Source organism: Dama dama, chromosome 12 (assembly GCF_033118175.1).
Source record: "Dama dama isolate Ldn47 chromosome 12, ASM3311817v1, whole genome shotgun sequence".
NCBI classification, from domain to species: domain Eukaryota; kingdom Metazoa; phylum Chordata; class Mammalia; order Artiodactyla; family Cervidae; genus Dama; species Dama dama.
Window position 1 is genome coordinate 77,515,765 of NC_083692.1, and position 27,727 is coordinate 77,543,491.

Here is a 27,727-nt window from a genome sequence, read left to right on the forward strand (position 1 = left end):
ACTATTCTTTAATCTCACCTGTTATTACTGTCCCTGACATACAAGGAACATTCAGCAGATGGGCCACAGCTTGACCACAGGGTGCTTTTGACATGTGCACTGATGAATGAGAGCTGGTTTGTGAAGTTGGATTATGCAGGTACACTAGAAACCTCCCACGTGGGAACCCTTGAGGATACCTTAACCTCATTACATCCCTCAAACCAACACATGTCTATGCTTCCTACTCTTACGTACTTAAACCGTAATCTCCAGAAGACAGTATGACTCCATCTAGCCATATGAATCGTACAGTCTTACAGAAGTTTGCTTCCATATATTTGTGGCTTTTTAACATCAATAATAAATGAAATGGTGAATGAAAATTTTTTCGTGTTTCTATATCATTTATTTCTCCTTTGACTCTGTACTCTCCTAAAATAGCCAACCGACCACATCTGATGTGTCATGGTAGGTGACAATAAAGACAATTCGTATCATTAAATGAATCCTCCTCAACTTTCTGCATCCTAGGTAAAACATTCCTGTTTTACATGTATAGTTTACGTTCTCTCCCATAATAATAAAAAAGGTGTCTCTCTTACTTTGAAATGGTACCCCTCTGCCCAAATGCTTTACCCACAGTATTCTGTCTGAATTCTCTGGCACTTCAGCCCACTGATCATACAAACTTTGGTCTGACTCTTCAAGATTTTCTTGCTAATTCCCTCCCAGCATTTAAAATATTCAAGCTTTCTCATCTTAAAAAATATTTAATATTCCCACAAACCCATATGTGCCTCTCCAGCAACAAATCTTTTTTTTTTTTTTTTGCCACCTGTTCCTTGTAAGATCTACAAGATGATAGATATCTTCCTTTTATTATTTTTAAATTTTTTTAATTGAAGGATAATTGCCTTACAGAATTGTGTGGTTTTCTTTCATAGCAACAAGAATCAGCCATAGCACACCCATGTCCCCCCCCCGCCCCAGACCTCCCTCCCGTCTCCCTCCCGCCCGCCCTCGGCCCGTCTCAGAGCCCCTGTCTGAGCGCCTGCGCCCTCAGCCCTGCTCTGAGTCTCACAGCACACTCCCGCTGGCCCTCTCTCTCACACGGTGCTGTCCGTTTCTATGTGACTCTGTCCATACGCCTCCCCTTCTCCCTCCTCTTCTCCTGCCTTGTCCATAGGTCTGTTCTCTGTGTCTGTTTCTCCACTGCTACCCTGAAAATAAATTCATCAGTGCCATCTCTTCAGATTCCATATATGTGTGTCAGTATACAATATTTATATCTCTCTTTCTGACTTATTCCACTCTACATAATGGGCTCTAGTTTCATCTACCTCATTAGAACAGATTCAAATGTGTTCCTTTTTTATGGCTGAGTAGTATTCCATTGTATATATGTACCAGCTTCTTTATCCATTCATCTGTCGATGGACATCTAGGTTGCTTCCGTGTTCTAGCTATTATAAATAGAGCTGCAGTGAACATTGGGGTACATGTGTCTTCTTCAATTTTGGTTTCCTCAGGGTATATGCCTAGGAGTGGGATTTCTGGGTCACATGGTGGTTTTATTCCTAGCTTTTTAAGGAGTCTCCATACCTTTTTCCATAGTGGCTGTATCAATTTACATTTCCACCAACAATGCAAGAGCATTCCCTTTTCTCCATATGCTCTCCAGCATTTATTGTTTGTAGACTTTTTGATGATGGCTATTCTGACTGGTGTGAGGTGGTATCTCATTGTAGGTTTGATTTGCATTTCTCTGATAATGAGTGATGTTGGGCATCTTTTCATGTGCTTGTTAGCCATCTGTATGTCTTCTTTGGAGAAATGTCTCTTCAGGTCCCTTTCCCACTTTTTGATAGGGTTGGGTTTTTTTTGTTTGTTTGTTTTTGTTTGTTTGTTTGTTTTTGGTATTGAGTTGTATGAGCTTCTTGTATATTTTGGAAATTAATTCTTTATCAGTTGTTTCCCTTGCTATTATTTTCTCCCATTCTGATGGTTGTCTTTTCACCTTGCTTGTAGTTTCCTTTGTTGTGCAAAAGCTTTTAAGTTTAATTAGGTCCCAATTGTTTATTTTTGTTTTTATTTCCATTACTCTAGGGGGTGGGTCATAGAAGATCTTGCTTTGATTTATGCCATCGAGTGTTCTGCATATGTTCTCCTCTAAGAGTTTAATTGTTTCTGGTCTTAAATTTAGGTCTTTAATCCATTTTTAGCTTATATTTGTGTATGGCATTAGGTAGTGATCTAGTTTCATTCTTTTGTACATTGCTGTTAAGTTTTCCCACCACCAGTTATTGAAGAAGCTGTCTTTGCCCCATTGTATATTCTTGCCTCCTCTGTCAAAAATAAGGAACCCATGGGTATGTGGGTTTATCTCTGGGTTCACTATCTTTTTCCATTCGTCTGTTTTTCTGCCAGTACCATACTGTCTTGATGACTGTAGCTTTGTAGTATAGTCTGAAGTCAAGAAGGGTAATTCCTCCAGCTCCATTCTTCTTTCTCAAGACTGCTTTGGCTATTCAGGGTCTTTTATGTTTCCATATGAATTGTGAAACTTTTTGTTCTAGTTCTGTGAAAAAAGCATTGGTAATTTCATAGGGATCATGTTGAATCCCTAGATTGCATTTGGTAGTATAGTCATTTCACAATATTGATTATTCCCACCCAGGAACATGGAATATCTGTCCATCTGCTTATGTCATCTTTAATTTCTTTCATCAGTATCTTATAGTTTTCTGAATACAGGTATTTTGTTTCCTTAAATAGGTTTATTCCTAGATATTTTATTCTTTTTGTTGCAATAGTAAATGATATTGATTCCTTAATTTCTCTTTCTGAGGGCACTTTCAGGGTTTTGCTGGAGCTCTGTGGCTCAGCTGGTAAAGAATCACCTGCAATGTGGGAGATGTGGGTTAGATCCCTGGATTGGGAAGATCCCCTGGAGAAAGGAAAGGCTACCCACTCCAGTATTCTGGCCCGGAGAATTCCAAGAACATATATAGCCCATGGGGTCACAAAGAGTGAGACATGACTGAGTGACTTACACTACACTACTATGACCCTCTCCTGTGACTATTCTTTCTCTTCAGGTGTGAGAGGGGTGGATATGGAGCAGAGTCCCCCACCCCTGAGTCTACAGGAGGGAGCCAGCTCTACTCTGTGGTGTAATTTCTCCACCCTCACAGTGTGTAGTGGTTCCATCAGAACCCCGGGGGCTGCTTCATCCGTCTGTTTTACATTCCTTCAGGGACAGAGCAGGATGGAAGATTAAACGCCATGACAGTCCCTACAGAACACCGCAGCTCACTGCAGTCTCCTCTTCGCTGACCACAGACTCCAGCACATACATCTGTGCTGCGCAGTATGGTGCTCCCCAGGCACCTGCGGCTTCTACACGAACCCTCCCGGGGCTCAGCCCCTCCTCCAGCCACAGTCACACCGTGACGCCGTTACCAGGTATCTGCACTGTTTAGTATTTCTTACCTACACTGGTACAGTTTTAACCACAAACACTTTTTGGCCCAACGAATTTGGGATTTGGTCTTTTCCTTTCTGAATATCTCCTATATCTCCTTCTGCACTAGAACCTCTGACTTGTAGCTAGGAGAGTATCTAGATAAGACGACAGATTTAAAGTAAATATTTAAACACAATATGCTGGACTCCAAAACGATAAAAAGTGAAAGGATCTAAAAGGAGAGAAAATAACTCCAATAAAGATGTTATCCAGTTTAGTTGGGTGTCTCAAGAATATTCAAATCTGCCTTACCATAAATGCAAATACAAATAACTCACAATTGCAATTACTCACATTTGCAAATTGCAAATACTCACATTTTATTCTATGACTGGGGCAAAGCAAACAGAAAATATTTGTTCAGTGTTCATACACGAATTGATCATTTGAAACAAATTTATCCTCTTTCAGTTCTGGATGCAAGAAGTCTAAAATCAGTTTCACAGGCTACTGTCAAGTTCTTGGCAGGGTGGATTCTTTCCCTTCACTGCACATTACATAGTTTTAATTTATTTATTTTTTAAGTGGAAGTTTCTACCTCTTAATCCCCTTCACCTATTTCACCCATCCTTTCCCTTGCAGTAACCAGTAGTTTATTCCCTATATGTCTGAGTCTGTTTCTGTTTTGCAATATTTGTTAATTTGTTTTGCTTTTTAGATTTCATGTAAAAGTGAAAGGATACAGTATTTGTCTTTCTCTATCTGACATTTCACTAAGTGTGATATCCTCCAGGTCTATCATGCTGTCCCAGCTGGCAAAATTTTATTCTTTTTTATGGCTAGTAATATTCCATTGTACACACACACACACACTCACATATATATATATATATATATATATATATATATATCTTCTAGATCCATTCATATGATGGAAAACTGAGGTTGTTTCTATATATCTTCACTATTGGAAATAATGTTGCAGTGACCATTTGGGTGCATACATATTTTTGAATTAGTGTTTTTGTTTTCTTCTGATAGATACCCATGAATGAAATTGATGAATTATATAATGTTTGTGCATGCTAAGTCATTGCAGTCATGTCCGACTCTGCAATCTCATGGAAACATAGAGCGCCAGGCTCCTCTGTCTCTGGAAATTTTCCCGGCAAGAATACTGGAGTGGGCTGCCATTTTCTACTCCAGGGGATCTTCCTGACCCAGGGATCGAAATTGACGTGTCTCTTGCATTGAAGGTGTCTTCTTTATCGCTGAGCCACCTGGGAAGCCCCGAATCATATAGTAGTTATATTTTTATTATTTTGGGGAATCTTCATGCTGTTTTAAATAGAGGCAACACCAGCTTACTTTCCCAGCAAGAATACACAAGCTTTCCCTTTTCTCCACATCCTTGACAATACTCAATTATTTTTCATTTTTGTCATGATAGTATTCTGGTAGGAGTGAGGTGATTTTGGTTTTGATTTGCATTTACCTGATGATTAGAGATGTTGAACATCTTTTCATGTGTCTGTTTGCCATCTGTATGTTTCTTTGGAAAAATGCCTATTCATGTCCTCTGCCTGTGGTTTTGATATTGTGTGCAAAAGTTTTTTTATATATTCTGGACATTAACCCCTTATTGACTGATCACTTCCAAATATCTTCTCCCATTTGACAGGTTGCCTTTTTTTGTATGTGAATGGTTTGTTTCACTGTGCAAAATAATTTAATTAGGTTCTATTTTCTGTGTTGTTTCTTTTTTGTCTTTGCCTGAGGAAATAGAAACAAAAATATGGCAAAGATGAATGTCATAAAGCATATTGCCTATGCTTTCTTTAAGAATTTATGAGTTCAGGTGATATATTTAAGTCTCTATCCATTTTGAGTTTATTTTAGTATATGCTCTGAGAAAATATTCTAATTTCATTCTTTAACGTGTAGCTGTCCAGTTGTCTAACACCACTTGTAGAAGAAGTAGTTTTCCCCCCATTGCTTATTCTTGCCTCCTTTGTTATAGATTGATTGACCATGTACACAAGGGTTAAAATCTGGACTCCCTATTCTGTTCCATTGACTGAATCTCTGTGTTTGGGCCAGCAATGTACATTTTGGATTATAACACCTTTGAAGCATATTTTGATGCCAAGGAGTGTGATATCTTCAATTTTGTTCTTTTTTTTCCCAAAATTGCTTTGATAATTTGTGGTCTTTTGTGATAATTTGTGGTTCTATACAAATTTTAGGATTATTTGTTCTAGTTGTGTGAAAAATGCCATGACTATTTTGAGAGGGGTTGCTTTAAATCTGTAGATTGCTCTGGTTCAGAGGACATTTCAACATTGTTAATTCTTAAAACCCATGAACATGAAATATCTTTATATTTACTTGCATTATCTTCAATTTTCTTCATCAGTATCTTATAGCTTTCAGAGTGACATCAGTACAATTCTAGGCACATGATCTAATAAGTTCAATTCTCTTTGTAGAGGCAACAAGACTGAATATCCTGATCCTCCTCAAAGTCTAGTAAATAAGATTCAATGTCAGATTTCAAAAAAATAATATTTTATTCCTGTTACAGTTTTATAAAAACACATACAAATGGATGGATTCTGAAAGTCAGAAGAACTGATGTTTCTTCACTACATATTAAAGTAATTTTATTTACTAGAAAATCTAAATAGATCCATAAAACCCAGCTAAGAAAAAAAATAATTATCATTTTGGATAAGATAGCTTTTAACCAAGAAAGTTGAAAACCTGTGGATTTTTAAAAAGTCATTGTTTCTGAATGGAGGAAAGGTAAGCATAGGCTAAATGAATGACCAGTGAGTAAGTTATAAGAAGAGTTCATAGCCTATACTAAATTCTATCTTAAATGAGCTGGTAAAATTATTTTACTGAATGATTATCAGCATTTGTCAACTCTTTTAAAATTCAGTTCCCCTCAGCTCATACCTTTAATACTAATTGATTTTCCATACTCCTTTTCAAGATCTGCCTAACTCAATTACCGGGGTAAGACAGGTAGACAAAATAAAGTTTGTGGTGAGCCAGACTTTTTTCCCACATGTGCATAGACCACGTGGGCTATGAACATGACAAACCCCACTTCCCACTGGGGGGAGTCACACAGGTTCCGGGTAGTATGTATATGTGCTGCCAGGCACTCAAAGACACTGAACTCTCAGCTTGAGGCAGAACTCAGCACATTCATGCAGGGGAACCCATGCCTCATGCCGCTCTCCAGTCTGCTCTGGGTGTTCCTGGCCTTCACCTTCTCTGGTAGGGATACTTCCAAACAAGGGTATGAGTGTTTAGGGTGAAAGGTCCGCACACAGGCACATGGTGCTTCACAGGGACTTGGGGAGGAAAAGAGGGTTGGGGAAAAGCATACTTATTATGATTTCAATTTGGGTTTTCTTTGGGCCCCAAATTAGTCTAATACCTACATTATTTTGTTCATTACTTCAGCTCTGTTTCCTGATTTTTTTTTCCCCCCACAGGATCTGGTGTGGCGCAGAAAGTTATTCAAGACCAGCCAGACATATCCGGTCAACTGGGACAGTCAGTCACCCTGAACTGTCGGTATGGAACAACCTGGAGCTATTACTACATGTTTTGGTACAAGCTGCTTCCCAATGGAGAGATGATTTACCTTATTGGTCAGGTTTCTTCTAGCCAGAATGCAAGGAATGGCCGCTACTCTGTAAATTTTCAGAAAGCTCGTAAATCCATCAGCCTCACCATTTCAGACTTAGAGCTGGAAGATTCTGCAGAGTATTTCTGTGCTCTCTGGGAGCTCACAGTGCTTGAAGTAATGGGAAAAGCTAAACAAAAACCCCAGAGTTTAATAAAAGAGAGCTTCCCTGCTGCAGAACTCCAGCTGAAATATGCACCTGCATATCCCAGACCAGAAATGGTAGTTGTGTGGTTGCTTAATCTGTGGTCTGGAAGCTCCTTTTAAGTCGCTTAGGAACAGATGTCCAGACTAACTTTCTAGTAATATGTTCTCAGTCTTGATTTTTTTAGTTTTTTATCAATCATACAGAACATGTGCAAAGTTGTCTAAATTTGAAAACTTGTCCCATAATAATTTAATGTTGCAACTTCACCTTAAAAATCTCACATCTTAAATCTGGGTTTAATTTTCAGAAATTGTCATGAATATAATTTCCTTTATCTTTTCTTCTTAGGTTTTGTGTCAGTTAGGGTACAATCAGAAAAGTAGAACCACAGTGATACAGAATAAGAGACTCATTTTAAGGAATAGAACTCTCAGGCAATTGCTAGAGTTGGTGGAAGAGTTTATACAAAGCTGTTATCTTTGCATTTGGTGCTGAGCCTGAATTTACTTTAAATCAACTAGAGTGTCATTTGTAAAGGAAAATTGGATGTGGACAAAAGCATGGAAAAACTGACATGTAAGGACATACTAGAACCCACGAGGACAATTGGAACCCGCAAAGACACACTAAAACTTGCCTGTCTCTCGCCTCCTTCAATCTCACAGTAATGGGTGACCTTCAGGGGAAGTGGATATTTACCATTATGCTACATGCACATTTGGCCAAGATGCGAGATCTGGTTGGAGGTCAAGGAGTTGTAAGTCAACAATAAGATGAGCTAGCAGATCAGCAGCAACACGTGTGAGTTGCACAGTGACTGGAGCCCTGCACCAACCAGCAGGACATAAAAAAATGTGGCTACTTCATGACAACTACCATCTAAACCTTGCAGTATCTTTTTTATGGCCAACCCTAACCCAGAACAATACAGGGAGACAAATTCTGAGTCATAGATTTCCAGCTAGTAGAGACACTACAAAGCTATTCCAGTACCTTCTATGTCAACTGGCCATCCATCTATACCTCTATTAACAACACACTTTCAAATAAAGAAAACAGCAAAACTATGCTTCTTGTTAATACGATGCAATTACTCCCCATTCAACCAAAATCACTGTAACCTTCTCCTGAAAAGAGTATACCAGGTTTGTGCATGCATCCTAAGTTGCTTCAGCCACATCCAACTCTTCATGACCCTATGTACTGTAGCCCACCAGGCTACTCTGTCCATGGGATTCTCCGGGCAAGAATACTGGAGTGGGTTGCCATACCCTCTTCAAGGGATACCAAGTTCACTTATCCATTTTTGGGTGTTATTCTTTTCTTTTATCCCTCACCCACACTGTCCCATTGGATCCTGCATCTTAACTACTGAGATACAATCAGATACAAGATTAACTTGTATTTTGCACATCATATGTTTCCATAGGCAGGCAACTGGGGGAGAGATTTAAAAATGGTTACTGTATACATAAACATATTCACATCAAACTGAAACAGAGATTGTCATAACTACTATCAACTTAAAAAATATTCACAACCAGAAGTTGAGAGTTATGTTTTATCTGGTGAGAATTTTTAGGACTTCAAGCCTGGGAGATAATATGTTCAAGAAACCCTGAAAGAACTGCTCTAAGGAGGTGAGCAAAGGATCCAGGTTGTATAGAAGTTTTGCAACAAAATGCAGGTAGTCTGAACATCAAAAGATTACTGTTAATTAAAGAAAAACAGATATCTCAAGTCAAGGAGTCTAGCTCTTTTCTATGCATGGGAAGATGAAAGAGTCTGGGCTCACTGAAGTCATTCTTTTACTATTCACCTCAGCTGTCCTGGGGCCAGTATCTGTGTTTCTTACATCCTGAGATCCTTTAGGCTCCTGGTAGGGAGTGACTGCAGTTCTGATGGTTGTTAGATCACAGATATTCTTCTCCTTCCTGAGTGCCCTTAGGCTCAGGAGCACACATTGGGCTGCAGTTGTTGATGACTGTGATATCCTTGTTTACTGATATGACAGGAAATGCTCCATTTCTGACTATTACAGTTTTTGCTACTGCAAATGATCACATGATTGTTGGTAGTATTTATAACTACCTTTTCCATTACCCATTCCATAACATTTTTGCGCATAACAAGCACCTTCACTCACTGCCATACTTGACTTCCTATAAAACAAGCTCCTTACATAGGAGCAATGCTATGTGGAAAATCATCAAGGTGAATAAGACATTCTGCAAGTCCTCCACTGTGGTTTTGACAGAAGTTCAAAGGGTATTGAAGGCAAATCCAAGGATCTATTTAAGTGGAAATAATCTTGCCAATAAACAGGGAAAATTGATAGACTGTATTCTGGGAAATATCATTAAGAATGATGCTTGATTTCATGTCAGATGCAATAGAAGTCACCAAGGGAGAACATTTTTAAAGTGTTAAAAGGAAGCAAATATTTTCAAACTAGTAACACTTTTAAACTAGCTTCTTATGAACATGAAAATGAATCCTTTATCTAAATCTTTCTATTCCCACCCCCCACCCCGAGAATCAGGCTGAAACACACTGCATGAATCAAGAATGAAAGCTAAAGCTCTGCCAGCTGGTGTCCTGCTCAAACATCTTATGATGCTTACACTGGCCTCTCTGCTCCCCTCCAGTGATCATGGGTTAAACTGTCAGGAAGCCTGGTGCAGTGAAAAGGAAAAAAGAGGAATGAGGTTTTTTTTTTTCCTTTCCCTTTCCTGAGAACAAAGAAGATCAAGAGAACAATGAGCAGGCCTGAACATTGCTGAAGTGAAGTGAAAGTCACTCAGTCGTGTCCAACTCTTTGCAACCGCATGGACTGTAGTCCATGGAATTCTCCAGGGCAGAAAACTGGAGTGGGTAGTCTTTTCCTTTTCCAGGGGATCTTCCCAACCCGGAGATTGAACCCAGGTCTCCTGCATTGCAGGCACATTCTTTACCAGCTGAACCAGCAGGGAAGCCCAAGAATACTGGAGTGGGTAGCCTATCCCTTCTCCAGAGGATCTTCCCAACCCAGGAGATGAACCAGGATCTCCTGCATTGCAGGTGGATACTTTACCAACTGAGCTATCAGGGAAGCCCTGATAGAGATTCCAAGAAGTCTCAGTAGGGAAAGGTATGAACATTCCTAGTTGTTTTTTTGTTTTGTTTTGCTTTGCCTTAACTGCTCCTGACTCCGCATATCTGTAAATTTGCTTTACTGCTCCCTATCTCTGCAGGAGCTACAATTTACATTTTCTCCTTTGTCTTTATGCTAAATACATCTCCTATCTAGTGTTTTCCCTTACAACACTCTTCCCTTTGCAGTTACAATCAGAAAGAAGGCCGCAGAGCCACCTAACTGACAGACTCAACTGCTGGGTTACAGATGCCAGGCTATGACTATCTTTGAAACAATGCAAGAGGAAGAAATAAAAGTCTACAAGCAATAAATGCTGAAGAGGGTATGGAGAAAAGGGAACCCTCTTACACTGTTGGTGGGAATGCAAACTAGTACAGCCACTGTGGAGAACAATGTGGAGATTTCTTAAAAATCTGGAAATAGAACTGCCATATGACCCAGCAATCCCACTCCTGGGCATACACACTGAGGAAACCAGAACTGAAAGAGACATGTGTACCCCAATGTTCATCACAGCACTGTTTATAATAGCCAGGACATGGAAGCAACCTAGATGTCCATCAGCAGAAAAATGGATAAGGAAGCTGTGGTACATACACACAATGGAATATTACTCAGCCATTAAAAAGAATACATTTGAATCAGTTCTAATGAGATGGATGAAACTGGAGCCCATTATACAGAGCGAAGCAAGCCAGAAAGATAAACACCAATACAGTATACTAACACATATATATGGAATTTAGAAAGATGGTAACGATAACCCTATATGCAAGACAGAAAAAGAGACACAGATGTATAGAACAGACTTTTGGACTCTATGGGAGAAGGCGACGGTGGGATGATCTGAGAGAACAGCATCGAAACATGTATATCATCAAGTGTGAAACAGATCGCCCCTCCAGGTTGGATGCATGAGACAAGTGCTCAGGGCTGGTGCACTGGGATGACCCAGAGGGATGGGATGGGGAGGGAGGTGGGAGGGGGGTTCAGGATGGGGAATACATGTAAATCCACGGCTGATTCAAGTCAATGTATGGCAAAAACCACTACAATATTGTAAAGTAATTAGCTTCCAACTAATAAAAATAAATGAAAAAAAAAAAAAAGAAAAGAAAAGAAAATCAAGATCCTACTATCACCTTTGTTCCTCATCACCGACTCCTGACTGTGAGCCCTTGCCTTGTCATTTAGATGGTAAAGAATCCACAGGTTTGATCCTTGGGTCAGGAAGATCCCCTGGAGAAGGGAATGGCAACCTACTCCAGTATTCTTAAAGCCACCTTTCTATTTCCTCCAAATTCTGCCTCTGTCATTTTTATTTGGCTTCGGTGGGCAGAGAAAGCCAAGAATTTGGCCAACAAAAGCATAATCACAATAGAAGCTGTCATTGCTGAACCACTCAGTAAACATCACTATGCAGAAATGGGGACAAAGAGGATTCAGCAAAACTGGCTGGCTTTTTTTTTTTTTTTTTTCCCTTCTTCTTCTTCGGCCTGCCGGATGTGAAAGTGATTGACTTCAAATGACAAATACAACACATGGCCTGATTGTGGCTGGAGAGTAAGAGGCTACCTTGAAAAGAAAGCTTGGAATTGTTGCACAAGTTGGGAGTTTCTTCTCTGGCAAGTAAGTATGTACTGCTCTGTCTTTTCTTGTAGTATGGAAATATCCAGAGAAGTGGGAGCAAGAGTCAATCATGGGAAAAAAATAAACAATTGCAGAAAACACTGCTTTGTATATCCACTCCATTCTATATTATGGTACCCAATCTCTCAAAATAACACCCTAATTAATTAATTTCTCATTAATCGTAATAAGAACATGATAGACCATGGATACTTATGATAACACATGAAATTTGCCAGGTAAACTACTACATATACATCAGAAAGGGCTTCCCTGGTGGCTGAGCTGGTAAAGAACCCACCTGGCAATGCAGGAGCCAGAAAAGATGCCAGTTTGACCCTTGGTTATGGAAGACCCCCTGGAGTAGGAAAAACCACCTGCTGTATTCTTACCTGGAATATTCCATGAACGGAAGAGCCTGGCAGGCCACAGTCCATACATTGCAAAGAGTCAGTCATGAATGAGCACACATGCACACACATATATCTCAGAAAATGTTGAAAATATGGAAAATATTGAAAAATAATGAAAATATGGAAAATATTGAAGTACTGAAAATATTGAAAAATATTGATAATATTGAAAATATTGAAAAGTAAGAAAAATATTGAAAATATTGAAAAAAATTGAAAATATGGAAAATATTGAAGTATTGAAAATATTGAAAAATATTGATAATATTGAAAATATTGAAAAGTATGAAAATATTGAAAATATTGAAAGTATTGAAAAATATTGAAAGTATTGAAAGATGAGAAAATATTGAAAAGTATGAAAAATATTGAAAATATTGAAAAATACTGAAAATATTGAAAATATTGAAAAACACTGAAGATATTGAAAATATTGAAAAATCTTGAAAATCTTGAAAATATTGGAAAATATTGAAAAAAATTGAAAATATTGAAAATATGGAAAATATTGAAAAATATTGAAGATATGGAAAATATTGAAAAATATTGAAAAGTAGGAAAAATATTGAAAATATTGAAAGTATTGAAAGATGGGAAAAATATTGAAAAATATTGAAGTCATGGAAAATATTGAAAATATTGAAAAATATTATAAACATGAAAATATTGAAAAATCTTGAAAATATTGGAAATATTGGAAAATATTGAAAAATATTTAAAATATTTAAAATATTGAAAGTATTGAAAATATTGAAAGATGGGAAAAATATTGAAAAATATTGAGGTCATGGAAAATATTGGAAATATTGAAAAATATTGAAGATATTGAAAATATTGAAAAATATTGAAGACATTGAAAATATTGAAAATGTGGAAAATATTGAAAACTATGAAAGATATTGAACATATTGAAAATATTGGAAAATATTGAAAATATTGAAACTATTGAAAGATGGGAAAATATTGAAAAATATTGATAATATTGAAAAATATTGAAAATATGGAAAATATTGAAAGTATTGTAAATACTGAAAAATATTGATAATATTGAAAATATGGAAAACATTCAAATATTGGAAAATATTGAAAAGTATGAAAAATATTGAAAATATTGAAAAATATTGAAAATATTGAAAGTATTGAAAAATATTGAAAATATTGAAAAATATTGAAAATATTGAAAAGTATGAAAAATATTGAAAAATACTGAAAATATTGAAAAACACTGAAGATATTGAAAATATTGAAAAATCTTGAAAATCTTGAAAATATTGGAAAATATTGAAAAATATTGAAGATATGGAAAATATTGAAGAATATTGAAAAGTAGGAAAAATATTGAAAATATTGAAAGTATTGAAAGATGGGGAAAATATTGAAAAATATTGAAGTCATGGAAAATATTGAAAATATTGAAAAATATTATAAACATTGAAAATATTGAAAAATCTTGAAAATCTTGGAAATATTGGAAAATATTGAAAAATATTTAAAATATTGAAAATATTGAAAGTATTGAAAATATTGAAAGATGGGAAAAATATTGAGGTCATGGAAAATATTGAAAATATTGAAAAATATTGAAGATATTGAAAATATTGAAAAATATTGAAGACATTGAAAATATTGAAAATGTGGAAAATATTGAAAACTATGAAAGATATTGAACTTTTTGAAAATATTGGAAAATATTGAAAATATTGAAACTATTGAAAAGTATGAAAAATATTGAAAATATTGAAAGTATTGAAAAATATTGAAAGTATTGAAAGATGAGAAAATATTGGAAAATATTGAAAATATTGAAAAGTATGAAAAATATTGAAAATATTGAAAAATACTGAAAATATTGAAAATATTGAAAAACACTGAAGATATTGAAAATATTGAAAAATCTTGAAAATCTTGAAAATATTGGAAAATATTGAAAAAAATTGAAAATATTGAAAATATGGAAAATATTGAAGATATGGAAAATATTGAAAATAGGAAAAATACTGAAAATATTGAAAGTATTGAAAGATGGGGAAAATATTGAAAAATATTGAAGTCATGGAAAATATTGAAAATATTGAAAAATATTATAAACATTGAAAATATTGAAAAATCTTGAAAATATTGGAAATATTGGAAAATATTTAAAATATTGACAATATTGAAAGATGGGGGAAATATTGAAAAATATTGAGGTCATGGAAAATATTGAAAATATTGAAAAATATTGAAGATATTGAAAATATTGAAAAATATTGAAGACATTGAAAATATTAAAAATGTGGAAAATATTGAAAACTATGAAAGATATTGAAAATATTGGAAAATATTGAAACTATTGAAAGATGGGAAAATATTGAAAATATGGAAAATATTGAAAAATATTGATAATATTGAAAAATATTGAAAATATGGAAAATATTGAAAGTATTGTAAATACTGAAAAATATTGATAATATTGAAAATATGGAAAATATTGAAAATATGGAAAACATTGAAAATATTGAAAAGTATGAAAAATATTGAAAATATTGAAAAATATTGAAAATACTGAAAAATACTGAAAATGTGGAAAATATTGAAAAATATTGAAAATATTGAAAATATTAAAAATATTGAAAGTATGAAAAATATTGAAAATATTGTAAAATATTGAAAATATTGAAAGTATTGAAAATATTGAAAAATATTGATAATATTGAAAATATGGAAAACATTTAAAATATTGGAAAATATTGAAAATATGGAAAATATTGAAAAATATGGAATATATTGAAAAGTATGAAAAATATTGAAAATATTGGGAAATATTGGATAATATTGAAAATATTGAAAAATATTGAAAATATGGAAAATATTGATAATATTGAAAATATGGAAAACATTGACAAATATTGAAAATATGGTAAATATTGATAATATTGAAAATATTGAAAGTATTGAAAAATGGGTAAATATTGAGAAATATTGAAAATACTGAAAAATATTGAAAATATTGAAAGTATTGAAAGATGAGAAAATATTGAAAATATTGGAAAATATTTAAAAAATTGAAAACATTGAAATACTGAAAATATTGAAAGTATTAAAAAATGGGAAAATATTGAAAATATTGAAAACATTGAAGATATTGAAAATATTGAAAATATTGAAAAATATTGTAAATATTGAAATAATGAAAATATTGAAAAATATGGAAAATATTGAAAATATTGAAAATTATGAAAATATTGAAAATATTGAAAAACATTGAACTTTATATTGTGGATAGATTATTCTGCAATTTCAGATTCTGTCTCCCAACCCCACTCCCAAATTCTGCACATTGCTGCAGCTGATTGAATATCTAGGTTAGGGAAGGTATTATGTTGAGTGCTTTGAATGTGTGTTCCTACTTAATTCTTATTGGAACACTTCAAGGTTGGATCAGATCACCTTTAGGGAGGCAATGTGGCAGTGCTTGAGACTGAAGACTTGGTTTGTATTTCTAGATCTACCACTCATTAGTTGAGTATCTTGGGAAAATGACTTTATGATTTTTTGCTTTAGTTTCCTCATATCTACAATGTTAGATATTGATAGGATATTGATAGAATCTACCATGCAGACTTCTCATGAGAAGTGAATGAGATAATAAGTGTCACTGCTGAGACCAGTGCCCAGCAGAAAGATACTGACTACTTACAGGAAAGGAAATTGAACTTGAAGGGGGCTCAATATTTTGCCTGGTGTTGTATAGTAAGTATCAGAGTGGAGCATCCCCTCCATATCCTACTTAGAGCAGATGCGCTTCCTCATCCCAAGAGCAACTCTGTCTCAATATAGTATTGTGTTGTGTTTATAGTACTTATTACTCTTTAAAATTGTTTTTTTCTCAAAAAAAAAATTCATTTTTCTCTCTTCCTACTGAACTGTAGGCATTAATATCTCTTTACTACTGCATCCTCCAGACCTGAACCATGCTTGGCACATAAGAGGGCATACACATACACACACACATACACACACACACACACACACACACACACACACACACACACACAATATGAAACCCAGCAGGGTTCTATAGGGTCTTTCTGAAACAGACTCCCAATACCCACCTTCTGTTGCTTCTTGTGCAAAGAAAACAATTAGCCTCTTGGGCTTTCCCTGAATTCCAAAGAATAAACTTAATCAGAAAAAAATGCAGAAGGAGAGGAAAGCAGTCAAGCAAGACAGAATAATAATAGTTTCACCATTAAACAAAGCTAAGAAGGAACTTTTGTTTCTTTCCATTTGAAAGTTTTAAATTTTTTAATTGAAATTTTATATAAAAAATTTCTAACCAAAGTGCTTTTCCTCCCATGGGTTGCCATCCCAATCTCTCGCAAGTTGAACAGCAGCAGTCCACAGTGAGGAAACTGATTTCTGAAAGTTCTCAGAAACTTTCAGTTTCTCTTTGCTAAAAGAGGGGGGTCAGCTCTCTTTGCATGTGACTTTACAGGGGATGTCTGATTAAGCTTCTTCTTTGGCTAAAGTTTTCTCATAGACAAGGGCAGGCTGAGGACATGGGAGGCAAGGACCATAGAGCCCAACTCCATTTCAGTATATTTAAATGAATCTTCAACTTTCTGCATCTCATAAAACATTCTGCCTTTATACTTGTAATTCACCTTCCCTCCCATAATAATGAAACAGGTATCTCTTTTACTTTGAAGTAGTATCTCTTTGCCTAAATACTTCACCGACACCATTTTTTCTGATTTCTATGGCACCTTAGGCCACTGATCATCCAAATTCTATAGTCTGATTTTTTAGGACTCATTTAAAATATTCAAGCTTTCTCATCTCAGAAAAAAATATTTCATATTCCCCCAAACCCCATACATGCCACTCCTGCAACCAATCTATCTTTTACTCCCTGGTTATTGTTTAAAAGCCCTAATCATATAACTGCTTACACTCTGTCACCTCTTTTTCACTCCATACACTTGTGTTTTTTCTCCCAATACTTTCTAAAATCTGTTTTCTTAAAAATCACCAATGATTTCTTTATTGTTAAATCCAAAAGACGTTTTTAACCTCTTTCATCTAGACAAGTATTTCTCAAATTTTAATGTGCACAGGAATATTATTCAAATGCAGATTCTGGCATAGAAATTTTGGGTTGAGCCTGAGATTCTGAAGTCAGAGTAGCTCCTTGGTGACGCAAATGCTACCCACCTACAGACCACATTCGAGCAGCCATTCTCTGCAGTGCTTGCCACTCTTTTGGACACCTTTGTGTTCCTGGCACACAGTACCCAAACTTTAAACTTTAATTTCTGGGAGATCCCTTGCAAGATCTCCTATTCTGCTTTACCCATCCCACATCAAGAGCATTCCTACTGCTTAGGGCCTCTTTCTTCTCAATCTGTATACTATTCTTTGAAAATTTCATCTGCTCATATTGCTTGAATTATCATGCAAGCAGTCTTAGTGGAGTGCACATAAGACTGGTCTCTGGAGTTAGATCTAGATTCTTTTTATTATATTTTATTTTAAAGGCCTCTATTACTCCTTAATTTTCATTTTCATTTCACTATAACCTTGCAAAAAAAGATCCTATTTTTAAAGCAAACTTCATATATATTTCTTATTTCTGTGTGTTTTTGCTTTTAATATTATATTTTTAAAAGTCTAACCTCTACTCTATATTTTTAATCTTTGTTTTTCAGTATTTGATATCAATTTTGGACATTTGAGAATCCAATATTTTTATTCAGGAGTGTGATGACTACTCTCTCCCCCTTTTGACTCTCCTTTTTCTCCCCCAGATCACCTCTATTTCCTTCCTCCCCCTTCTCTTCTCAATCCAATTTTGTGAATCTCTGTGGGTGTTCTGGGCTATGGAGAACACTTAGGGAACAGAGTACAACCTAGATTTGTCTCTCTCCTCTTGAGTCTCCCTTTTTCTCCTCCTGCTCATCTCTATCTCCTTCCTCCCTCTCCTTTTCTTCATGTAACTCTGTGAACCTCTCTGGGTGTCCCTCACGGTGGAGAATCTTTTCACCATTAACCTAGAAGTTTTATTATCAGTGCTGTATAGTTGGAGAAGTCTTGAGGCTACTGGAAGAATAAGACTGAAATCCAGAGGCAAGAGACTTAAGCCCCAAAACTGAGAACACCAGAAAACTCCTGACTACAGGGAACATTAAGTAATAAGAGATCATCCAAAAGCCTCCATACCTACACTGAAACCAACCACCACCCAAGAGCCAATAAGTTCCAGAGCAAGACATACCACGCAAATTCTCCAGCAACGCAGGAACATAGCCTTCAGTATCAATATACAGGCTGCCCAAAGTCACACCAAACACATAGACCCATCTCAAAATGCACTACTGGACACTCCATTGCACTCCAGAGAGAAGAAATCCAGGTCCACGCACCAGAACACCGACGCAAGCTTCCCTAACCAGGAAACGTTGACAAGCCAATCGTCCAACCCCACCGACTGGGAAAAAGCTCCACAATAAAAAGGAACCACAGACCACCAGAATACAGAAAGGCCACTCCAAACACAGCAATCTAAACAAGATGAAAAGGCAGAGAAATACCCAGCAGGTAAAGGAACATGAAAAATGGCCACCAAGCCAAACAAAAGAGGAGGAGATAGGGAATCTACCTGAAAAAGAGTTTAGAATGATAATAAAAATGATCCAAAATCTTGAAAACAAAATGGAGTTACAAATAAATAGCCTGGAGACAAGGATTTAGAAGATGCAAGAAATGTTTAACAAGGACACAGAAGAAATAAAAAAGAGCCAATTAAAAATGAATAATGCAATAAATGAGATCAAAAACACTCTGGAGGGAACCAACAGTAGAATAACGGAGAAAGAAGATAGGATAAGTGAGGTAGAAGATAAAATGGTGGAAATAAATGAAGCAGAGAGGAAAAAAGAAAAAAGAATTAAAAGAAATGAGGACAACCTCAGGGACCTTTGGGACAATGTGAAATGCCCCAACATTCGAATCATAGGAGTCCCAGAAGAAGATACAAAAAGAAAGGTCCTGAGAAAATACTCGAGGAGATAACAGCTGAAAACTTCCCTAAAACGGGGAAGGAAATAGTTACACAAGTCCAAGAAACCCAGAGAGTCCCAAACAGGATAAACCCAAGGCAAGACACCCCAAGACATATATTAATCAAATTAACAAAGATCAAACACAAGGAACAAATATTAAAAGCAGCAAGGGAGAAACAACAAATAACACACAAAGGGATTCCCATAAGGATAACAGCTGATCTATCAATAGAAACTCTTCAGGCCAGAAGGGAATGGCAGGACATACTTAAAGTAATGAAAGAGAATAACCTACAACCCAGATGACTGTACCCAGCAAAGATCTCATTCAGATATGAAGGAGAATTCAAAAGGTTTACAGACAAGCAAAAGCTGAGAGAATTCAGCACCACCAAGCCAGGTCTTCAACAAATGCTAAAAGATCTTCTCTAGACAGGAAATACAGAAATGTTGTATAAATGCAAACCCAAAACAACAAAGTAAATGGCAACGGGACCATACCTATCAATAATTACCTTAAATGTAAATGGGTTGAATTCCCCAACCAAAAGACAAAGACTGGCTGAATGGATACAAAAGCAAGACCCCTATATATGCTGTCTACAAGAGACCCATCTCAAAACAAGGGACACATACAGACTGAAGGTGAAGGGCTGGAGAAAAATATTTCATGCAAATGGACCAAAAGAAAGCAGCAGTTGCAATACTCATATCAGATAAAATAGACTTTAAAGTAAAGGCTGTGAAAAGAGACAAAGAAGGACACTAAATAATGATCAAAGGATCAATCCAAGAAGAAGATATAACAATTATAAATATATATGCACCCAACATAGGAGCACCACAATATGTAAGGCAAATGCTAATGAGTATGAAAGCGGAAATCAACAATAACACAATAATAGTGGGAGACTTTTAATACCCCACTCACAACTATGGATAGATCAACTAAACAGAAAATTAACAAGGAAACACAAACTTTAAATGACACAATGGTCCAGCTAGACCTAATTGATCTCTATAGGACATTTCACCCCAAAAGAATCAACTTCACCTTTTTCTCAAGTGCACACGGAACCTTCTCCAGAATAGATCACATCCTGTGCCATAAAACTAGCCTTGGTAAATTCAAAAAAATTGAAATCACTCCAGTCATCTTTCTGACCACAATGCAGTAAGATTAGATCTCAATTACAGGAAAAAAAAAAAAAAAAAAAACTATTAAAAATTCCACCATATGGAGGCTAAATAACACACTTCTGAATAACCAAGAAATCATGGAAGAAATCAAAAAAGAAATGAAAATATGCATAGAAACGAATGAAAATGAAAACACAACAACCCAAAACCTATGGGACACTGTAAAAGCAGTGCTAAGGGGAAGGTTCATAGAATTACAGGCTTACCTCAAGAAACAAGAAAAAAGTCAAATAAATAACCTAACTCTACACCTAAAGCAAGTAGAGAAGGAAGAAATGAAGAACCCCAGGGTTAGTAGAAGGAAAGAAATCTTAAAAATTAGGGCAGAAGTAAATGCAAAAGAAACAGAAGAGACAATAGCAAAAATCAACACAGGTAAAAGCTGGTTTTCTAAAAAGATAAACAAAATTGACAAAACGTTAGCAAGACTCATTAAGAAACAAAGGGAGAAGAACCAAATCAACAAAATTAGAAATAAAAATGGAGAGATCACGACAGACAACACTGAAATACAAAGGATCATAAGAGACTACTACCAGCAGCTCTATGCCAATAAAATGAACAACTTGGAAGAAATGGACAAATTCTTAGAAAAGTATAACTTTCCAAAACTGAACCAGGAAGAAATAGAAGATCTTAACAGACCCATCACAAGCACAGAAATCGGAACTGTAATCAGAACTCTTCCAGCAAACAAAAGCCCAGGACCAGATGGCTTTACAGCTGAATTCTACCAAAACTTTAGAGAAGAGCTAACACCTATCTTACTCAAACTCTTCCAGAAAATTGCAGAAAATGGTAAACTTCCAAACTCATTCTATGAGGCCACCATCACTCTAATACCAAAACCAGACAAGGATGCCACAGAAAAAGAAAACTACAGGCCAATATCACTGATGAACATAAATGCAAAAATCCTTAACAAAATTCTAGCAAACAGAATCCAACAACATACTAAAAAGATCATACATCATGACCAAGTGGGCTTTATCCCAGGAATGCAAGGATTCTTTAATATCTACAAATCAATCAATGTAATACACCACACTAACAAATTGAAAGATAAAAACCATATGATTATCTCAATAGATGCAGAAAAAGCCTTTGACAAAATTCAACATCCGTTTATGATAAAAACTCTCCAGAAAGCAGGCATAGAAAGAACATACCTCAAAATAATAAAAGCTATATATGACAAACCCACAGCAAGCATTATCCTCAATGGTGAAAAATTGAAAGCATTTCCCCTGAAACCAGGAACAAGACAAGGGTGCCCACTCTCACCACTACTATTCAACATAGTTTTGGAAGTTTTGACCACAGCAATCAGAACAGAAAAAGAAACAAAAGGAATCCAGATAGGAAAAGAAGAAGTGAAACTCTCACTGTTTACAGATGACATGATCCTCTACATAGAAAACACTTTAAGACTCTACCAGAAAATTGCTAGAGATAATCAATGAATATAGTAAAGTTGCAGGGTATAAAATTAACACACAGAAATCCCTTGCATTCCTATACACTAACAATGAGAAAACAGAAAGAGAAATTAAGGAAACAATACCATTAACCACTGCAACGAAAAGAATAAAATACTTAGGAGTATATCTACCTAAAGAAACAAAAGACCTATGCATAGAAAACTATAAAACACTGATGAAAGAAATCACAGAGGACACAAACAGATAGAGAAATATACCATGTTCATGGATTGGAAGAATCAATATTGTGAAAATGAGTATACAATCCAAAGCAATCTATAGATTCAATGCAATCCCTATCAAGCTACCAACGGTATTCTTCACAACTAGATCAAATAATTTCACAATTTGTATGGAAATACAAAAACCTCGAATAGCCAAAGCAACCTTGAGAAAGAAGAGTGAAACTGGAGGAATCAACCTGCCTGACTTCAGGCTCTACTACAAAGCCACAGTCATAAAGACAGTATGGTACTGGCACAAAGACAGAAATATAGATCAACGGAACAGAATAGAAAGCCCAGAGATAAATCCACAAACCTATGGATACCTTATCTTCGACAAAGGAGGCAAGAATATACAATGGAAAAAAGACAACCTCTTTAACAAGTGGTGCTGGGAAAACTGGTCAACCTCTTGTTAAAGAATGAAACTAGAACACTTTCTAACACCATACACAAAAATAAATTTAAAATGGATTAAAAATCTAAATGTTAGACCAGAAACTATAAAACTCCTAGAGGAGCACATAGGGAAAACATTCTCTGACATAAATCACAGCAGAATCCTCTATGATCCACCTCCCAGAATATTGGAAATAAAAGCAAAAATAAACAAATTGCACCTAATTAAACTTAGAAGCTTTTGCACAACAAAGGAAACTATAGGCAAGGTGAAAAGACAGCCTTCAGAATGGGAGAAAATAATAGCAAATGAAGCAACAGACAAAGGATTAATCTCAAAAATATACAAGCAACTCTTGCAGCTCAATTTCAGAAAAACAAAAAAACCCAACCAAAAAGCGGCTAACAAACACATGAAAATATGCTCAACATCACTCACTATCAGAGAAATGCAAATCAAAACCACGAGGTACCATCACACGCCAGTCAGAATGGCTGCTATTTAAAAGTCTACAAGCAATAAATTCTGGAGAAGGTGTGGAGAAAAAGGAACCCTCTTACACTGTTGGTGAGAATGCAAGCTAGTACAGCCACTATGGAGAACAGTGTGGAGATTCCTTTAAAAACTGGAAATAGAACTGCCATATGATCCAGCAATCCCACTTCTGGGCATACACTTGAGGAAACAAGAACTGAAAGTGACACGTGTACCCCAATGTTCATCGCAGCACTGTTTATAATAGCCAGGACATGGAAGCAACCTAGATACCCACCAGCAGATGAATGGATAAGAAAGCTGTGGTACATATACACAATGGAATATTACTCAGCCATTAAAATGAATACATTTGAATCAGTTCTAATGAGATGGATAAAACTGGAGCCCATTATACAGAGTGAAGTAAGCCAGAAAGATAAACACCAATACAGTATACTAACACATATATATGGAATTTAGAAAGATGGTAACGATAACCCTATATGCAAGACAGAAAAAGAGACACAGATGTATAGAACAAACTTTTGGAGTCTATGGGAGAAGGCAAGGGTGGGATGATCTGAGAGAAAAGCATTGAAACATGTATATTATCAAGTGTGAAACAGATCGCCCCTCCAGGTTGGATGCATAAGACAAGTGCTCAGGGCTGGTGCACTGGGATGACCCAGAGGGATGGGATGGGGAGGGAGGTGGGAGGGAGGTTCAGTGGGGAACACATGTAAATCCATGATTGATTCATGTCAATGTATGGCAAAAACCACTACAATATTGTAAAGTAATTAGCCTCCAACTAATAAAAATAATTGGGGGGAAAAAATAAAGCAATCAAAGTAATAATCCCCATTAATAAAAATATCATCCCAACAGTTACACAAAAGTGTAATCAATAGTCACTCAAAGTAAAGAAATTAATTCCCAACAAATTAGGATTGAAAGAAAAACTTCTTCATTCTGGTAAAGTGTATATGCTACAAACATAAAGCAAATACTAAACTTAATGGTGAAATGTTAAGTGTTTTCTTTCATTGAAGTCAAACAGCACTATCTCTATTAAAGTGTGTACTGGGCCCTAACCAGTTGTAGAAAGGCAAGAAAAATAAATAAAGTTTTAATAACTAGAAATCAAGGACTATAAGATAGTCACACATATGATTGTGAGATAAACAATCCAAAATAATCTACAAATATATTACATTACTAATGCAGTTGAGCAATATAAAATATATTTTATATGCAAGTAACTAGAAATGAGATGAAATTTTTTTAAAAATTCTTAAAATAGCATAAGAATCAAAATCCTTAGGAATAAAATTTTTAAATATATTTATAAGACCACAGTACAGAAAATTACAAAACACAAAGAACTTAATTTCAGTTGTAAATAAATGGGAGGATATACTATGTTCATGGATTAAAAGATTCATGAAACAAAAAATGTCAAAGTCTTTCACATTTCTTAAATAGATTCAACTCTCTGTATGTATGTAAAGGTGAAAATCAGTTCTAAAATTTGTATATTTTAAAAGGCCAAGAATCTTTAAAACATACTGAAATTTAAAAAGCAAGTAGGAGGACTTCCTCTACCTTAAATATTAAGCCCATGAAGTTAAAACTGTGGAATGAGTGAAAGAATAGACAACTAGATATAGACCATCAGCTCAAAGTATTTCATTTGCCTTTCACATATCTATCTTTCCCCTTCTTGCTGTCTGCATGAGGAGGTCGATATGAGTGAACCACATCAATATGGCTCCTTTGAAATGAGTGCTCTTATAAAAGAGGCTCCAAAGAGAGCCTTTGCCCCTTCTACCACATGAGGGACAGCAAGAAGGCATCACCTGTGAGCCAGGAAACATACCCTCACTAGACACCCAATCTGCCAGTGCCTTGCTCTTGTACCTCCAGCATGCAGAATTGTACAGGAAAAAATTTCTCTTGTTTTGAAGCTACTCAATCCTCATTTGTTAAGGAAGTCCAAATGGATTAGGGCAGAAACAGAGTAGGTGAGTGGTTGCCCAGGTGGAGTTTCATGGGGAGAAATGATGGGTGACTGCAAATGGGTATAGGTTCCTTTTAGAGATCACAAAATGTGATCTAAAATTGAGTGTCGTGACAGTTGCACAACTCTATGAATATACTAAAAACATTGAACTATACAATTTAAATGGGTGAATTATATGACATATAAGTTGTATCTCAAAGAAGTTGTTATATAAAAACAAATCAACAAAAATAAAAAGTACCACAATACTTATAGTTCTCTGTGCTTGATTTGGATTGTCCATATCACCTGACCTCTGCAGTAATAAACGCCAGATAAAAAGCTGTACCTGAGCATGACTTTTGTGTTATATAACTAGGTGATATAATGACTCTTATCTTTCATATTTCCTTCAGCTATCCCAATATTTCTCTCATTTATATATTGACATCAACCTTAAAACACTATTGCTAGTTTATAACCTGGTGTATAATAGGTGCATATGTAGATTAAATTAACAGTGACTCTATGACCACCATGCCATGGACTACCACATTCTCAAAACCAAGCTTTCCCTTTCCTAAATTTTTGAATTCTCCCATTTTTGGAGGATGGGGAGTAAGAACTGATGTGCTGTCTATCTGAATTTTGCGTTTATCTTCACTGCTGGATGAATAAAGTGTTAGTTGCTCAGTAGTGTCCGATTCCTTGCCACCCCATGAATTGTAGCCCACCAGGCTCCTTTGTCCATGGAATTCTCCAGGCAAGAGTATGGGAGTGGATAGCCATTCCCTCTTCCAGGTGATCGTCCCAACCCAGGATTGAACACAGGTCTCCTATACTGCAGGCAGATTCTTTACCACCTGATCCACCAGGGAAGCTGTATACTTCTGTTCAGTTTGTTTTCCAGAAAATCAGAATCTTTGGTTTGGAATAATTTTGAGAGTCACTCCATATAATTCTATATAACTTCTCCTAGTCTATATTAATTAATACATTCACTCAACAAATTAGTATTAAATGTAAGCAAAACCTGTGTCAAATCCCATGCTAAACAACGAATAAACTGGCCTTTGGAAACTTCCCTCCAACATGGAAAGTTCAAGATAATAAGGGAAGTAAAAGGCATTTGATTGAGAGATATTTAAAACTATTTCTGTGAGAAATATCTCACAGAAAAATAAAATTTCTAAAATTGTATATCTCCTAAAATTCACAAGTGACTGAAAAGGATTCCGTCTTTACAGTACTATGTTAGGAAACCTTGCCACTAGAGGGCCAGAGGGAGCACCTGTGAGACAGCTGTTCACAGAGTGGAAACACAAAGCTTGAAAGGCTGCTGATTCCAGGTTCTGAGGAAAGGAGCTCATATATGCAGTCACAAGAGGGGGCTGTTACTTCTGCAAATCAAAGCTCCATCCAGGGTGACAGAGAAGTGATCATTGAGTTGTACAAAGAATTGACTCTTATCCCCTTTATCACCTGTACTTCAAAATTTCACATTGAGTGTGTGCGCAGTTTTAAGGACATGAGTAAGTCATTTTCCAAATGCAGAGCAAAGAGCTGACCCTCCACAGGAAAAAAAGGGAGAAGTGATTAATAGTTTAATTTTAAATGGCCAAATATTTGTTGCTAGAGTGGACTAATAAGCTTAGATATTGTAACAAAGAAGGATGAGTAATCTTAAATTTTATTCTATCCCCTTTCTTTAATAATAACCATTTTGGGGGATAACAGAAATAGCTTTATGGTTATTTTTGTCTCTCTTATAAGATGGTTTCCTTTCATTTCCCTTTCCAAATTTTATTTTCCCCTCTTTTCCTCTCTTCTTTTCTCCTACTATTCTCAATTCATTTCACCCCAAGTCATGAGCAACGAGACTAGTAACTATGCTTTATAAAGGACCCAAGTGAAATAGGAGTAAGTACCATACAAGTCATTGGTTCCTGGGACAAGACCAGAGGAATTCAACAATGTTCATCTGAAATATGCTCACACAGACATAGACTATTTATGTTTGAACTTTGAAAATAACCTTAATGTAAACTTTCTGCATTATGGCTTAACATTGGGGAAATATTATTAGTCTCTTTTGAGATTTGTGTTTAGTCCTGGGCACGGGAGTAGCCCCAATCAAGAAACAGCTGACGCCTGGCTGGGGAGCACCCCAGTGAGCTGCCTGGTGTGGGCTGTGCACGTGGCTGCTGATTTGGCACTTGGGACCTCTCCCAACTTAGGCTCAGACACAGATCCTGAGCGCTGAGGCCTGGGGCTTCAACTATGAGACTGGTGACAGGAATAACTCTTCTCCTAGCTTTGGGTAAGTGATCTGGACCTAAGAAAGAATGACTTTCATGGCTAAAGACAAAGACAGATGTCTGCTGCTTTCACTTCTCCCACTGTGCTTTACCAAACTACAGGGA

The 27,727-nt window shown here is 35.9% G+C and overlaps 1 gene segment (V, D, J or C); it reads left to right on the top strand.

Annotated features, from left to right (window-relative positions):
• Positions 1–6,654: 6,654 nt before the first annotated feature.
• Positions 6,655–27,567, top strand: LOC133067008 (T cell receptor delta variable 1-like). The segment is given in 3 exon segments: positions 6,655–6,736; positions 6,958–7,373; positions 27,391–27,567. Coding segments are annotated over 3 exon segments (663 nt in total).
• The last annotated feature ends 160 nt before the right edge of the window (positions 27,568–27,727 follow it).